Source organism: Lithobates pipiens, unplaced genomic scaffold (genome assembly GCF_037356315.1).
Source record: "Lithobates pipiens isolate NorthernLeopardFrog02 unplaced genomic scaffold, aLitPip1_a1.2 Scaffold_35, whole genome shotgun sequence".
Taxonomy (NCBI): domain Eukaryota; kingdom Metazoa; phylum Chordata; class Amphibia; order Anura; family Ranidae; genus Lithobates; species Lithobates pipiens.
In genome coordinates, this window is record NW_027507811.1 from 8,051,054 (window position 1) to 8,065,336 (window position 14,283).

The 14,283-nt window shown below is 48.5% G+C and overlaps 2 protein-coding genes across 2 annotated transcripts in view; one reads left to right on the forward strand and one right to left on the reverse strand.

Moving 5' to 3' along the window:
• LOC143956079 (uncharacterized) overlaps window positions 1-7,611 on the reverse strand; it is a 76,444-nt gene extending 68,833 nt beyond the window's left edge. Inside the window, 7 exon segments of the mRNA XM_077466204.1 lie at window positions 2,662-3,621; window positions 4,308-4,443; window positions 4,599-4,811; window positions 4,889-5,095; window positions 5,678-5,848; window positions 6,492-6,606; window positions 7,448-7,611. Coding sequence (XP_077322330.1) covers window positions 2,662-3,621; window positions 4,308-4,443; window positions 4,599-4,811; window positions 4,889-5,095; window positions 5,678-5,848; window positions 6,492-6,587 — 1,783 coding nt within the window. The 5' untranslated portion in view covers window positions 6,588-6,606; window positions 7,448-7,611.
• The window catches only part of LOC143955711 (uncharacterized), a 338,238-nt gene that overhangs the window by 223,175 nt on the left and 100,780 nt on the right, over window positions 1-14,283 (forward strand). The gene's annotated exons all lie outside the window — the stretch shown is intronic.

Genomic DNA, 14,283 nt, shown 5'->3' on the forward strand with positions numbered 1-14,283 from the left:
TAGAGGGACCCAACCAGCAGTGACACCCCCTCCTTCTCTCTTCTAGAGGAACCCAACCAGTAGTGACACCCCCTCCTTCTCTCTCCTAGAGGGACCCAACCGGCAGTGACACCTCCTCCTTCTCTCTCCTAGAGGAACCCAACCGGCAGTGACACCCCCTCCTTCTCTCTTCTAGAGGAACCCAACCAGCAGTGACACCCCCTCCTTCTCTCTTCTAGAGGGACCCAACCAGCAGTGACACCCCCTCCTTCTCTCTCCTAGAGGGACCCAACCAGCAGTGACACCCCCTCCTTCTCTCTCCTAGAGGGACCCAACCAGCAGTGACACCCCTCCTTCTCTCTTCTAGAGGAACCCAACCAGTAGTGACACCCCCTCCTTCTCTCTTCTAGAGGGACCCAACCAGCAGTGACACCCCTCCTTCTCTCTCCTAGAGGGACCCAACCGGCAGTGACATCCCCTCCTTCTCTCTCCTAGAGGGACCCAACCGGCAGTGACACCCCCTCCTTCTCTCTTCTAGAGGAACCCAACCAGTAGTGACACCCCCTCCTTCTCTCTTCTAGAGGGACCCAACCAGCAGTGACACCCCCTCCTTCTCTCTCCTAGAGGGACCCAACCGGCAGTGACATCCCCTCCTTCTCTCTCCTAGAGGGACCCAACCGGCAGTGACACCCCCTCCTTCTCTCTCCTGGAGGAACCCAACCGGCAGTGACACCCCCTCCTTCTCTCTCCTAGAGGGACCCAACCGGCAGTGACACCCCCTCCTTCTCTCTCCTAGAGGGACCCAACCAGCAGTGACACCCCCTCCTTCTCTCTCCTAGAGGGACCCAACCGGCAGTGACACCCCTCCTCCTCTCTCCTAGAGGGACCCAACCAGCAGTGACACCCCCTCCTTCTCTCTCCTAGAGGAACCCAACCGGCAGTGACACCCACTCCTTCTCTCTCCTAGAGGGACCCAACCAGCAGTGACACCCCCTCCTTCTGTCTCCTAGAGGGACCCAACCATCAGTGACACCCCCTCCTTCTCTCTCCTAGAGGGACCCAACCAGCAGTGACACCCCCTCCTTCTCTCTCCTAGAGGGACCCAACCGGCAGTGACACCCCCTCCTTCTCTCTTCTAGAGGGACCCAACCAGCAGTGACACCCCCTCCTTCTCTCTCCTAGAGGGACACAACCAGCAGTGACACCCCCTCCTCCTCTCTCCTAGAGGGACCCAACCAGCAGTGACACCCCCTCCTTCTCTCTCCTAGAGGGACCCAACCGGCAGTGACACCCCCTCCTTCTCTCTCCTAGAGGGACCCAACCGGCAGTGACACCCCCTCCTTCAATCTTCTAGAGGAACCCAACCAGTAGTGACACCCCCTCCTTCTCTCTTCTAGAGGGACCCAACCAGCAGTGACACCCCCTCCTTCTCTCTTCTAGAGGAACCCAACCAGTAGTGACACCCCCTCCTTCTCTCTCCTAGAGGGACCCAACCGGCAGTGACACCTCCTCCTTCTCTCTCCTAGAGGAACCCAACCGGCAGTGACACCCCCTCCTTCTCTCTTCTAGAGGAACCCAACCAGCAGTGACACCCCCTCCTTCTCTCTTCTAGAGGGACCCAACCAGCAGTGACACCCCCTCCTTCTCTCTCCTAGAGGGACCCAACCAGCAGTGACACCCCCTCCTTCTCTCTCCTAGAGGGACCCAACCAGCAGTGACACCCCTCCTTCTCTCTTCTAGAGGAACCCAACCAGCAGTGACACCCCTCCTTCTCTCTCCTAGAGGGACCCAACCGGCAGTGACATCCCCTCCTTCTCTCTCCTAGAGGGACCCAACCGGCAGTGACACCCCCTCCTTCTCTCTTCTAGAGGAACCCAACCAGTAGTGACACCCCCTCCTTCTCTCTTCTAGAGGGACCCAACCAGCAGTGACACCCCCTCCTTCTCTCTCCTAGAGGGACCCAACCGGCAGTGACATCCCCTCCTTCTCTCTCCTAGAGGGACCCAACCGGCAGTGACACCCCCTCCTTCTCTCTTCTAGAGGAACCCAACCAGTAGTGACACCCCCTCCTTCTCTCTTCTAGAGGGACCCAACCAGCAGTGACACCCCCTCCTTCTCTCTCCTAGAGGGACCCAACCAGCAGTGACACCCCCTCCTTCTCTCTCCTAGAGGGACCCAACCGGCAGTGACACCCCCTCCTCCTCTCTCCTAGCAGAGGAGATCAGACAGAACTGTGTAGTCTTTGGTGATCTCTGATTTCCTTATAAAGAGTTTCTTCCATGATAAAGATCAGAGGAGCGCTCAGCCATGTGTTTTCTGAGTTGTATATCAAGGTGAGCTTCTTCCCAGTGTGAGATCTCTGATGTACGGCAAAATATGATCCATATAGAAGACATTTCCTGCACTCAGGACACTAATTCACTTTGAAGGTTGTGTGGGTTCTCTGGTGTCTGTAAAGATGGGACTTCTGGGAAAAACATTTCCCGCACTCAGGACAGGAATACGGCTTTTCACCTGTGTGAGATCTTTGATGTTTAACAAGATCTGATTTCTGGGCATAACATTTTTCGCACTCAGGGCAGGAATACGGCTTCTCCCCCATGCAAGATCTCTGATGTCTCAAAAGAGTGGCCTTATTTGTAAAACATTTCCCACACTCATGGCAGGAATACGGCTTTTCACCAGTGTGCGATCTCTGATGTGTGGATAGATGGGTCCTCTGTGAGAAAATTTTCCCACACTCAGGACAAGAATACGGCTTCTCTCCTGTGTGAGATCTATAATGTCTGGTCAGTTCTGATTTATTGGCAAAACATTTCCCGCACTCAGGGCAGGAATACGGCTTCTCCCCTGTGTGAGATCTCTGATGCCTCAAAAAATGGTCCTTCTCTGAAAAACATTTCCCGCACTCATAGCAGGAATACGGCTTTTCACCAGTGTGCAATTTCTGATGTCTAGATAGATGGCTCCGGCTTGAAAAAAATTTCCTGCACTCAGAACAAGAATATGGCTTCTCCCCCGTGTGAGAGCTGTAATGTCTAGCCAGGGCTGATTTAGAAAGAAAACATTTCCCGCACTCAGAACAAAAGTACGGCTTCTCCCCCGTGTGATATTTTTGATGTCTCAAAAAATTGGCCTTAGCTAAAAAACATTTCCCACACTCGTGGCAGGAATACGGCTTTTCACCAGTGTGCAGTTTCTGATGTGCAAGTAGATGGGCCTTCTGCGAAAATTTTTTCCAGCACTCAGTACAGGAATACGGCTTCTCTCCCGTGTGAGATCTCTGATGTCTGTCCAGTTCTGATTTATTGGGAAAACATTTCCCACACTCAGAACAGAAATTAGGTTTTTCCTCCATGTGAGATCTCCGATGTATAATAAGACTCAATTCAGAGCTAAAACTTTCCCCACATTCAGGACAGGAACTTTCCTTCTCCTCCTGAACTCTGGCCCCATCCCCCACAGTACGAGGTTGGTCAGAGTCGGAGGGACTCCATGGTCTATCCACACTGTGAAGTCCACCATCCATAGTGGAGATCATTGTCTTTTCTCCTCCACAATCTCCTGTGATGTCCTCATCTTCCATTCTACAACCTGGAGATAAAGTGAGACGATCCTTTGAGGGTTTCTCCATGGCGTGTCCTGGAAAAATATAAAAACATCATCAATAGATATGAGAGGGTTAGTTCACTTCCATCAAGATCCCATCTGGATCAGGTAGATATGAGTGAGGAGATGTTCTCTGTGGAGGTCCCAACCAGCCGGGACTTTTCCCCCCTCTTCAGTCCTTTGGTCCTCCTCCCAGATCACTTCTACATTTACACAGCCTTGTCAGAAGAGCAGGAACCAATGGGGGCTGGGAGGTCCATGCTCTTCACACAACCACAAGCCTAGGCCATGTGGTACACAAGAGGGTCAAAGTTCAGACCTGCAGACCTTTTACTATAGATCAAGTGACCATAGACCTAAGCTTTTGGTGATATGCAGCACTAGAGGGATTTTTCTGCTGGATGGGTAAGTGTTTCAGTCCTTATTTTTCCATCCTTGTATTTATTAATATATTTATGTTGACATTTAGCTATAAGTCTTCTGGAAGAAGAGGGACCAACCTAAGAAAGGCTCAATCTGTGCTATCATATCTGTGCTACTGTAACTAGGAGTGACCCACAACCTAATACTGCCAGCTGAACCACAAATAGGGTATCAGTACAGGGAGGGGACAGTTATCAACCTATTATTGGCTGATATCACTCAACTCCCGCCTTACTCTGGACCAATTAGTGAGCAGTAACAGAGCAGAGATAATAGAAGAATATATGATGGGTCACCTGTGCTGATCTCTGTAGGAGTGTCCTCCACTATGAATGTCCTCGTCATTCCAGCCTCCTCCGTATATTGCTGATCATCCCTCACATACGTCTCTTCTACTTCACCCTCAACTTTCATGTTCATCAGATCTTCACCCTAAACCAACAGAATGGCAGAAAATAACATCTGTAACATAGAAGTATTTATGATGTGAGATCACATAGAAAATATCATCTTGTAGAGTCCACACATCATCTCCACATGTCAGAGTGTTCAATCACTTTATGTTCCCGACCCTCAACTCCACCTACCTGATGATGGTGGGGGATGGGGTGACCTTCCTGTGTGGAATACAGAGGACGGGGACATCTCTCTGGTGGGTTCCTGTTATTAGGTAGTTCTACAATACCATCCTTAAAGAGATCCTGGTGTCCTTCAAAAAGTTCCTTCATTACATCATACTCCTCACCGTCCTCGTTATACTCTTCTTTAACAACAGTATTATAATCCCAGAAGTTTCCACTCTAAGCATAAAATGAAAATATTATAAGAAACATGCTTGTGTGTAAATCATAACTACCAATAACTGATAATCACCTACCTGATGATGGTGGGGGATGGTGTGACCTTCCTGTGTGGAATCCCGGGAATACAGAGGACGGGGACATCTCTCTGGTGGGTTCCTGGTAGTAGGTGCCTCCATCATATCATTGGGTTCTTCTGAAAACTTGTCCATCAACCCATAATCGTCATCCTCCTCTTTATACTCTTCTTTGATATCAATATCATAAATCTCAAGGTTTCCACTCTAAAATATATAATAATAAATTCATTGTAGCAAAAAAGCTTGTAATCATAACTACCAATAACGCATCTACCTGATGATGGTGGGGGATGGTGTGACCTTCCTGTGTGGATTCCCGGGAATACAGAGGACGGGGACATCTCTCTGGTGGGTTCCCATTTTAGGATCTCTACAAGGACGTCATGATGGACAATCAGCCGCCCCTCACATCACCGGGTAAGTGGAGACTTTATTGTTAAGGAGAGAGCAGTACGGAGGCTCCACCCATCCCCCATCATCTGATAAACACATAGAAATAATATTTATCAGATGATGGGGGATCTAGGTGGAGCCTCCGTACTGCTCTCTCCTTTACAATAAAGTTTCCTCTTACCCGGTGATGTGAGGGGCGGCTGATTGTCCATCATGACGTCCTTGTAGAGATCCTTGTGTCCTTCTAAATACTCCCACTCCTCCATGGAGAAATAGACAGTGACATCCCGACACCTTATAGGAACCTGACACACACAATGATACAGTCACCATCCAGACACATCCCTTGTCTGTTACTGGATAATGTCCCAGAATTCCCAGAATCCTCCTCACCTCTCCTGTCAGCAGCTCCATCATCTTCTTGGTGACTTCTAGAATCTTCTGGTCGTTATTTTTATTGAGTCTCCAGGAGTCCAGTTGGGCCACTGTGGTGGGGGATGACTCATTGGGAGAGCTGTCGCGTTTTAATGGCTCACGAGATGTCTTTTTTACTATTTCATAATCCTGAGTAGAAGAGCATAATAAACATTATCAATATATACATTCCCAGAATCCTCCTCACCTCTACGGTCAGGTCTGTGTTTTTATTAATAGAGATAAGAGTGATGTCATGTGACCTCCCAGAATCCTCCTCACCTCTCCGGTCAGGTCTGTGTTTTATTAATAGAGATAAGAGTGATGTCATGTGACCTCCCAGAATCCTCCTCACCTCTCCGGTCAGGTCTGTGTTTTATTAATAGAGATGAGAGTGACGTCATGTGACCTCCCAGAATCCTCCTCACCTCTTCGGTCAGGTCTGTGTTTTATTAATAGAGATAAGAGTGATGTCATGTGACCTCCCAGAATCCTCCTCACCTCTCCGGTCAGGTCTGTGTTTTATTAATAGAGGTAAGAGTGATGTCATGTGACCTCCCAGAATCCTCCTCACCTCTCCGGTCAGGTCTGTGTTTTATTAATAGAGATGAGAGTGACGTCATGTGACCTCCCAGAATCCTCCTCACCTCTTCGGTCAGGTCTGTGTTTTATTAATAGAGATAAGAGTGATGTCATGTGACCTCCCAGAATCCTCCTCACCTCTCCGGTCAGGTCTGTGTTTTATTAATAGAGATAAGAGTGATGTCATGTGACCTCCCAGAATCCTCCTCACCTCTCCGGTCAGCAGGTAGATGATCTCCAGGGTGAGGTTTAGTATCCTCTCAGTCATGTGACTCCGGTCCTCCTCCATCCTCAGTGATGTGGTCATGTGATCTATGCGGGTTCCTCTGTAGATGGATAGCGGAGAATTATCTGGACTGTATTGGTTGTACAAGATTAGGATGAGGATATAAAGGGGTTAATAGTCGGGCTGCCCCCAGTGAGAATTGGCACATGTAGATTGGTGTTTGTCGTGTTTCTTGCCCTCGGAAAACCTGTTATATTTTCTCCTACCTCCCTGATCAGAAATGAGACTTTCTGTTTAATCTCCAAACTATTTTTGCTTAGTTTTGGATCTCCAGACAAGGAACGATCGATAGAATCTTTCTTTAATTGTCCAATGGTTTGGCCTTTGGCCATTGTGAGAAGCCATTGTGAGCTGCGGAGAATCTCTTCTTCGGCTTTGAATACGTATGTATTTTTTTTTATTTTATACATTTTGACATACCTCCCAACATTTTGAGATGGGAATGAGGGACACCTACTAGGAAATGTATGTAGGCTCAGGACACGCCCCCTGCCACACCCCCTTAAAGGAGACTTAACCAACAACAAAAAAAGGTTAATTAAATCCACAAGGGCTTTTTTTTTACCACTACCTTTATATTGGCTTTTAAAATTTACAAACGCAGCAATTTAGAATTTAGATGAAAGGTTAAGCGCTGGGGAACACTTTTTCAAAGATAAAAAGTGCATTTCATATACAACTATATAGATCAGGCCAAAATGAGGGGGAAAGAGGGACAGCGGGACATTGCTCCAAATCAGGGACAGTCCCTCGAAATCCGGGCCAGTTGGGAGCTATGATTTTGATTAGGGAAGAAACATTTTATGTGCTATAGAGGAAGAGGACGGACATGACGGGGGGGGGGGGTTACTGGGTGTAAATATAAAATGAGATCTTATTACCTCCTCTACTGCCACTTCCAACAATGTCTCTTCTTTACTTCCTCCCGATTCACCTCTCACCCAGAACTTCCTGCCTGTACCTGACATCACTTCCTGTCTTCCATAGAGACTTCCCATCTGGGTAGAGGTGAGATCGCCATCTTGTGGAGGTCAGAGGAACTGCAGCCCCGAGAAACGTCTTGTAGTGTGAACCATGTGGCTTTTTGCAAGCCCTGTGATGTCCCCATTCATCCAAGGAAGACTCAGTCGTCGGTGGTGGAATGGGTGACATTGGTAATTCCCTCACTGTAATTCACTCACCCAGCAGCAAGATGTCCATCTCTACTGCAGCGGAGGAGCCACGCTAGGGTTGCCACCTCATCCCTTTAAACCAGGAGTCTCAAACTGGCGGCCCTCCAGCTATTGGAAAACTATAAATTCCATGAGGCATTGCAAGGCTGAGAGTTAAGAGCATGACTCCCAAAGGCAGAGGCATGATGGGACTTGTAGTTTCACAACAGCTGGAGGGCCACCATTTTGAGACCCCTGCTTTAAACCCAAACTCATATTAATTACACAGGTTCTGTGGCTGATTAAGGTGGTAATTAAACTCACTCGGTGCCTTATCTGTATTTAATTAGCCTCAGAACCCATGTAATTCAAAGGTGTATGGGTTTAAAGGGATGAGGTGGCAACTCTTAGCCCTTGTACACACGGTCGGAGAATCCGTCGGAATGTGTCCTATCGGACCGTGTTGTCGGATAATCCGACTGTGTGTGGTATGCATCGGACTGATTCCGTCGGACCCAATTTTCCAACTTGTTGGAAATATTTTCCGACCAACTGGTTCGATCGGACATACTCCGATCATGTGTAGAGAATTTTGATCGGACCAAGCGCCACGCATGCTCAGATCAAATTCCTACATCAAAGCTATTGGCTACTAGCCTCAACGTAGTCCCATCGTAACGAAATAACGTCATCACGTTCTGAATGATCAGATTTTTCGACAACTTAGTCCGACCGTGTGTATGCAACAGTTTCGGACAAGATCCGACGGACAAAATCCGACGGACAAAATCCGCCGGATTTGGTTGTCGAAATCTCCGACCGTGTGTACAAGGGCAAAGCAAGGCAGATCAGGTCGAGGTCCCAGTAGAGATGGGGTGGGGAATCAACCCTCCTTTTTTAACATGCCTCAAATCTAGTACATGGATGCAATGAACCCCAGCAGAAAGGAAAGGGTAGAAATGGTTCCTTAACCCCAGGATGTGATGGTGAAGGATTAGCCTGGCGTTGGAGTGGGAGGTCCTTCAAGGGGGGGATATAAAAGAGAACATGAACCTCAGCATGGCAGCATAAGATAGTTGTGTTTGCAGCGCACAGAAACAGAACCCATATGTGAAGGTGGAACTTCAAGGGCCCGCTGGGAGCCATTCCAACTATGGCTGCACCTAGCGACCTGACATCTGATTTTGCAGACAGTGAGGAGGAGGACATCTCCCGAGTGATGAAATGCCAGTATCTGAGTAGCTGAGAATGTATGGCTTCAGATATGGTGCAGCGGGAGAGGCAGCAGCAACAGGGGTGCAGGACCACAGAAGAGTAGAGATCAGCATTGAGTTTGGGTCTATGGTGACCCTAACTCATAGTGGGATTGAATATTCCCCATTTCGGATGTTCAGACCCGATCTAAACTTTAAGGACACTCATAATGAATGCTCGTTTTTAATAAAGGTCCATGAACCATATTTTAGAAGTCACATTTCTCTGGACACCGGGCGCTCCTTTCTTTTTATCTACGTCTACATGCTGAAATGACCTTAAGAAAAGGCAGCAGCCCAATCCCAGAAAGGGTCCATTACCACCAACCATCACTGGGCACTACCCAGTGAAATGCATTTCTTCCTTTTTACCCACAGGAATACCCACTCAGGACCAGTGAACAATCCAGTGAGTCCAGCGCAGTCTCCAGCACAAGCTTGACAGCACATGGTAAGGGAAGGTTTCCATGTTGTTGGACAACATGGTCAGCAGCAAGGTCCACATGACATTGACTACAGACTCGTGGTCCATCAAGTACAGGTTGGTATGCTAGGTATCACTGATGGCCCAGTGGGTGACTCTACTGGCAGCCAGAAAGGATGCATTATGGGGCTCAATGCTGGAGCTTTGTTCAACCACCTTATATCCTTACAGCTGGTGGTGATGGTGCTAGAGCTGTCCTCTGTACCTTCTCCACCTTCTTATCAATGCCCTCTTCTGAGTTGTGCTCTGAACCACAAGTCCTCTTTAAGTGTTCTAGAGGCTATGTGTAGCACTCTCCTGGATTTAAGTAGGATTGTCAGGTAAATTTAGTTTGGTTCCACTGTAATCAGTAGAACAAGAATTGATTGGTTAGAGCTTCTCAGAGATTTATAGGCTACTGCTCTGCTACTTTCCTCTGTATTCTGGATCTATCTGGAGTTTTCTAGAACGTAGTGGGTGGGAGGGCAGAGGCTACAGCCTGAATATTTATGTGACTTCCACCAACCCTGGGGAGGTGTGCCCAGAAGGTGGGGGGAAAGTCCATAAATAGTTTGAGCCTTAGCAGCAAGAGTAGTCTGAAGCACGCTGCTGCAAGGAAGCATTACAATGGTCCAGGCAGGAGGAGATCCCTGTTGAAGCCAGGGAAAGAGCCAGCAAAAGGCAAAGAGGATGCAAGCTAGGCTTAGCTGGGGGACCTGAATAAAGAAAATTCCCAGGAATCCAAGGAGTCAGGAGAGAGCTCACAGGAGGAGCGCAGTACAACAGCTGGTTTTACCTAAGGGACAGGAGCCATACTGGGGTAAAGATTCTTTCAGCTCTGCAGGGTTCACCCTCAGAGGTGATTATCCTCATGGGAACTTGTGCCAGGAATGGTGGTGTGTGATAATGGCAGCAACCTGCTGTCCGGCCTCCGGCAGGGAAAGTTGACACACATGCCTTGCCTGGCACATGTCGTCAATCTGGTGGTGTAGTGGTTCCTGGGTGGGTACCCAGGGTTGCAAGATCTTCTGAAGCATTTAGGAAGAGTTTGTAACCAGTTCAGGTGGTTCTATCTAGGCTGGTGTTTGACTGGGTGAAGTTCACCAGGGGAATTCCGCCTGCCCCAAACCAACAGGTGCGACTCAACTTTGCTATGGTGCAGGCAAGGCTGCTGATAAAGGGGTAGCACTGGCCCTCCCGTATGGGGCTCAAGTCCCATCAGTTGAATGGGGGCCCTAGTCAGCTTTATAGTGCAGGCAGTTCTCCCTCCCTGCAGCACAGCTGGCTTCTCCTCCCCCCCCCCACCACAGACTATCAGGTGTTGCAGGGGGAGCCACAGGGGAATTGGTTTCAGCAAAAAGGCCCTCCCTTCCGCTGCTCTGATCATCCCCTCTCCGGTCCAGGATCCCCATCATCTGCAGCTTTGATCCTCGCGTCCCCGTCCTCCCCCGTGTTTACTGTGCTTTGGTTTATGAATGAACAGGGAGTCTCTGTATTGAGTGCTTCCTGTTCATTCATTCTGTAGCAGCTTAAGCTTAAGCAGAAAAAAAAGGATTGGGGATTTGTGTCCTCAATCACTTTCTCTATCTCAAAAGTGAGAAATAAGGGATCTGTATTTCATCCATGCCCCCCCCCCCCATCCCCCCCCTGGGCTGATAATATTGTAAAAAAAAAAGAAAAAAAATATTAAAAAAAAACATAATCAAGGGCTCATTCACAAGGGTACTCAGGCCACGTGAATGAGTGGTTTGTTCATGCAGCTGGAGCCATGTTCTGGATCATACACCTGCACCCACACAGCCACCCAGGCTGGGAGGGGGCCCTGTTAGGTAGCCTGTAAGGAGCCCCGTGATTTCTAACAGCACCCCTGGGTGCAGGCTACACATATAGCAAACGGCCATCACCGAGTACCTGTGTGAGCATGGCACAAGGACAGCCTCAGGGAAGCTGGGCTTCTTTCCCCCATGCCAGTGGCTACTGTTACAGGACACATGCACTGTAGTGTCACCCTTTGAGGAGGCCACAAGAATGCTGAATCATGACACTGTACCAGTCGTGTTCCTGCTGGAGCATAGACTGCCAAATTGTGGACAGGGCACTCAAGGCTGAGCAGTAGGAGGAACAGGAGGACCTTCTTTCATCTCAGGGACTGCTCTATGCAGACACCATCCATGTGAGGCAACGGCAAGCACAGGAGGAGGGGAAGAGGATTTTGGTTGCTGTGGGGGCTTTGAGGCTGAAGATAACATAGGCCAGTCCTCCAGGGGTGGGTGTTGTGCCTCCTAGTTTCACCAGAGTATTATGTGGCTGTGGAGAGGCAGCTCAGGACAAAGTCTTACCTAGCTTCTGCGCCTTGCTTCAACGCCACTAATTTGCCACACATAAGCTCCATTATGCTCCAGCGTCTACGAAAGGACCCTAGAATTGGTGGCATTAAGGTGGGGAACTATTACTGGCTGGCAACTCTCCGTGATCCATATTTCAAGGGAAAAGTTGCAGAGCCCATCCTGCCCTCACAGAGGGGGCACAGTATGAAACATCTGGAGGATGTGCTATGGAAGAACCTCTCTAATGCCGCGTACACACGAGCGGACTTTTTAACATCAAAGGTCCGACGGAACAATTCCGGCAGACCATTCGATCGTGTGTGGGCTGCAGCGGACTTTTGATTTGCAAAAGTCTGACAGACTTTAGAAATGGAACATTTTTCAAATTTTTCCGACAGAACTCTGCCGGACCCAGAAATCCGCTCGTGTGTGTGCTAGTCTGACGGACTAAAACTGACGCTAGGGCAGCTATTGGCTACTGGCTATGAACTTCCTTATTCTAGTCCAGTCGTACGTCATCACATTCGAATCCATCGGACTTTGGTGTGATTGTGTGTGGCCAAGTCCGTTCATTCGGAAAGTCCGTCAGAACTCTGTCAGAACTCCGCAGAACTCCGTCGAAAGTCTGCCGGACTTAAGTCCTGTCGTGTGTACGCGGCATAACACTTTTGCAGAGGCTGGCTGGTGACATTGAGCCTCCTGTTGGTGAAAGGAGGAGTAGTGGAGAAGGAGGACACCTGAGCGTTGCCTTTAAAAATGTTCTGTCCTCATCACCCAGGGCTGGTCTGCTGCAATCACCTATCGGCAAGGTCTGCGTTTCATGGTGGCCAATTATCTGGGGGCAAGAATGAATACAGAGCTCCTCCACATGGACAACCCCCCTCGACTACTGGGTCACGAGGATGGACCACTGGAATGATCTTTCCCAGTATGCAACTGGCATGCCCTCTGAACGTGCACTGTGGGAAGCTTTGTGATAGACAAAAGAGTGCATTTGTCCACAGATACCGTTGACCGGCTGATATTTTTTGGATTTAAGTCCTTCCTGGACCAGCAACAGCTACCCAGCCCCTTAGGCAGATGTTGCTGAATACATTTGTGGGGGATCTTGGCACCATTTCAGATGTTTTTTATTCTTTGTTGCATACTTAGCTTCTCCTTTAACCACCTCAGGTCTTAAAAAAAAATCTCAGATGCTGCCACATTACTATGTCTGGTCCCCGTGAATGCTCCTGGCCACCATGAGGACATCTTTCTACCTGCCATGTTTACTTACTCATGCCACTGCTGTAGACCTGTTACCACTGAACATCAGGGGACACCCGACAACAATCCGAGGTACAGCAAACAGTAGGACCAGTAAGAGAGGGGCTACAAGTCCCTGCAGACCTTATCAGAACATGATAGGAACCACAAGCTCCAGTTGACCTTAGCAGCACACCATAGAAAGGAAACACAAATCCAAGCAGATCTTAGTAGCATATGATAAGAAGGAACCACAAGTCCCAGCAGACCTTAGCAGCTCATTGTGGGAAGGAACCACAAGTCCCAGCAGATCTACAGGGAGACTAGAAGTCTCAGAAGACCTTAGCAAAACACAATAAGAAGTAACCACAAGTCCCAACAGATCCTAGTAGCACTCTATTTGAAGGAACCACAGGTCCCAGAAGACCTTGGCAGCTCATAATAGGAAGGAACCACAAGTCCCAGCAGATCTACGGGAAGACTGCAAGTCTCAGAAGACCGTAGCAAAACACAATATGAACTACAAGTGTCAGCAGGCCTTAGTAGCACACGATAGGAAGGAACCACAAGTCCCAGCAGATCCTATCAGTACTCTTTATGAAGGAACCACAAATCCAAGCAGATCTTAGCAGCACACGATAGGAAGGAACCACAAATCCAAACGGATCTTAGTGGCACATGATGAGAAGGAACCACAAGTCCCAGCAGATCTTAAGGCAGACTACAAGTCTCAGAAGACCTTAGCAAACACAATATGAACTACAAGTCTCAGCGGACCTTAGCAACACACACTAAGAAGGAACCACAAGTCCCAGCAGACCTTAACAACATACAATAGATAGGGACCACAGGTCTCAGCAGATCTTAGAAGCTCATAATAGAAAGTAACCAAAAGTCCCAGCAGATCTTAAGGCAGACTACAAGTCTCAGAAGACCTTAGCAAAAACACAATATGGACTACAAGTCTCAGCAGACCTTAGCAGCACACAATAAGAAGGAACCACAAGTCCCAGCAGAGCCTATCGGCACTCTATATGAAGTAACAACAAGTCCCAGCTGACCTTAGTAGTACACGATAGGAAGGAACCACAAATCCAAGCAGATCTTAGCAGCTCATAAAAGGAAAGGACTACAAGTCCCAGCAGATCTACAGGGAGACTACAAGTCTCAGAAGACATTAGAAAAACACAATATGAACTACAAGTCTCAGCAGACCTTAGCAGCACACACTAAGAAGGAACTACAAGTGCCAGCAGATCCTATCAGCACTCTATAGAA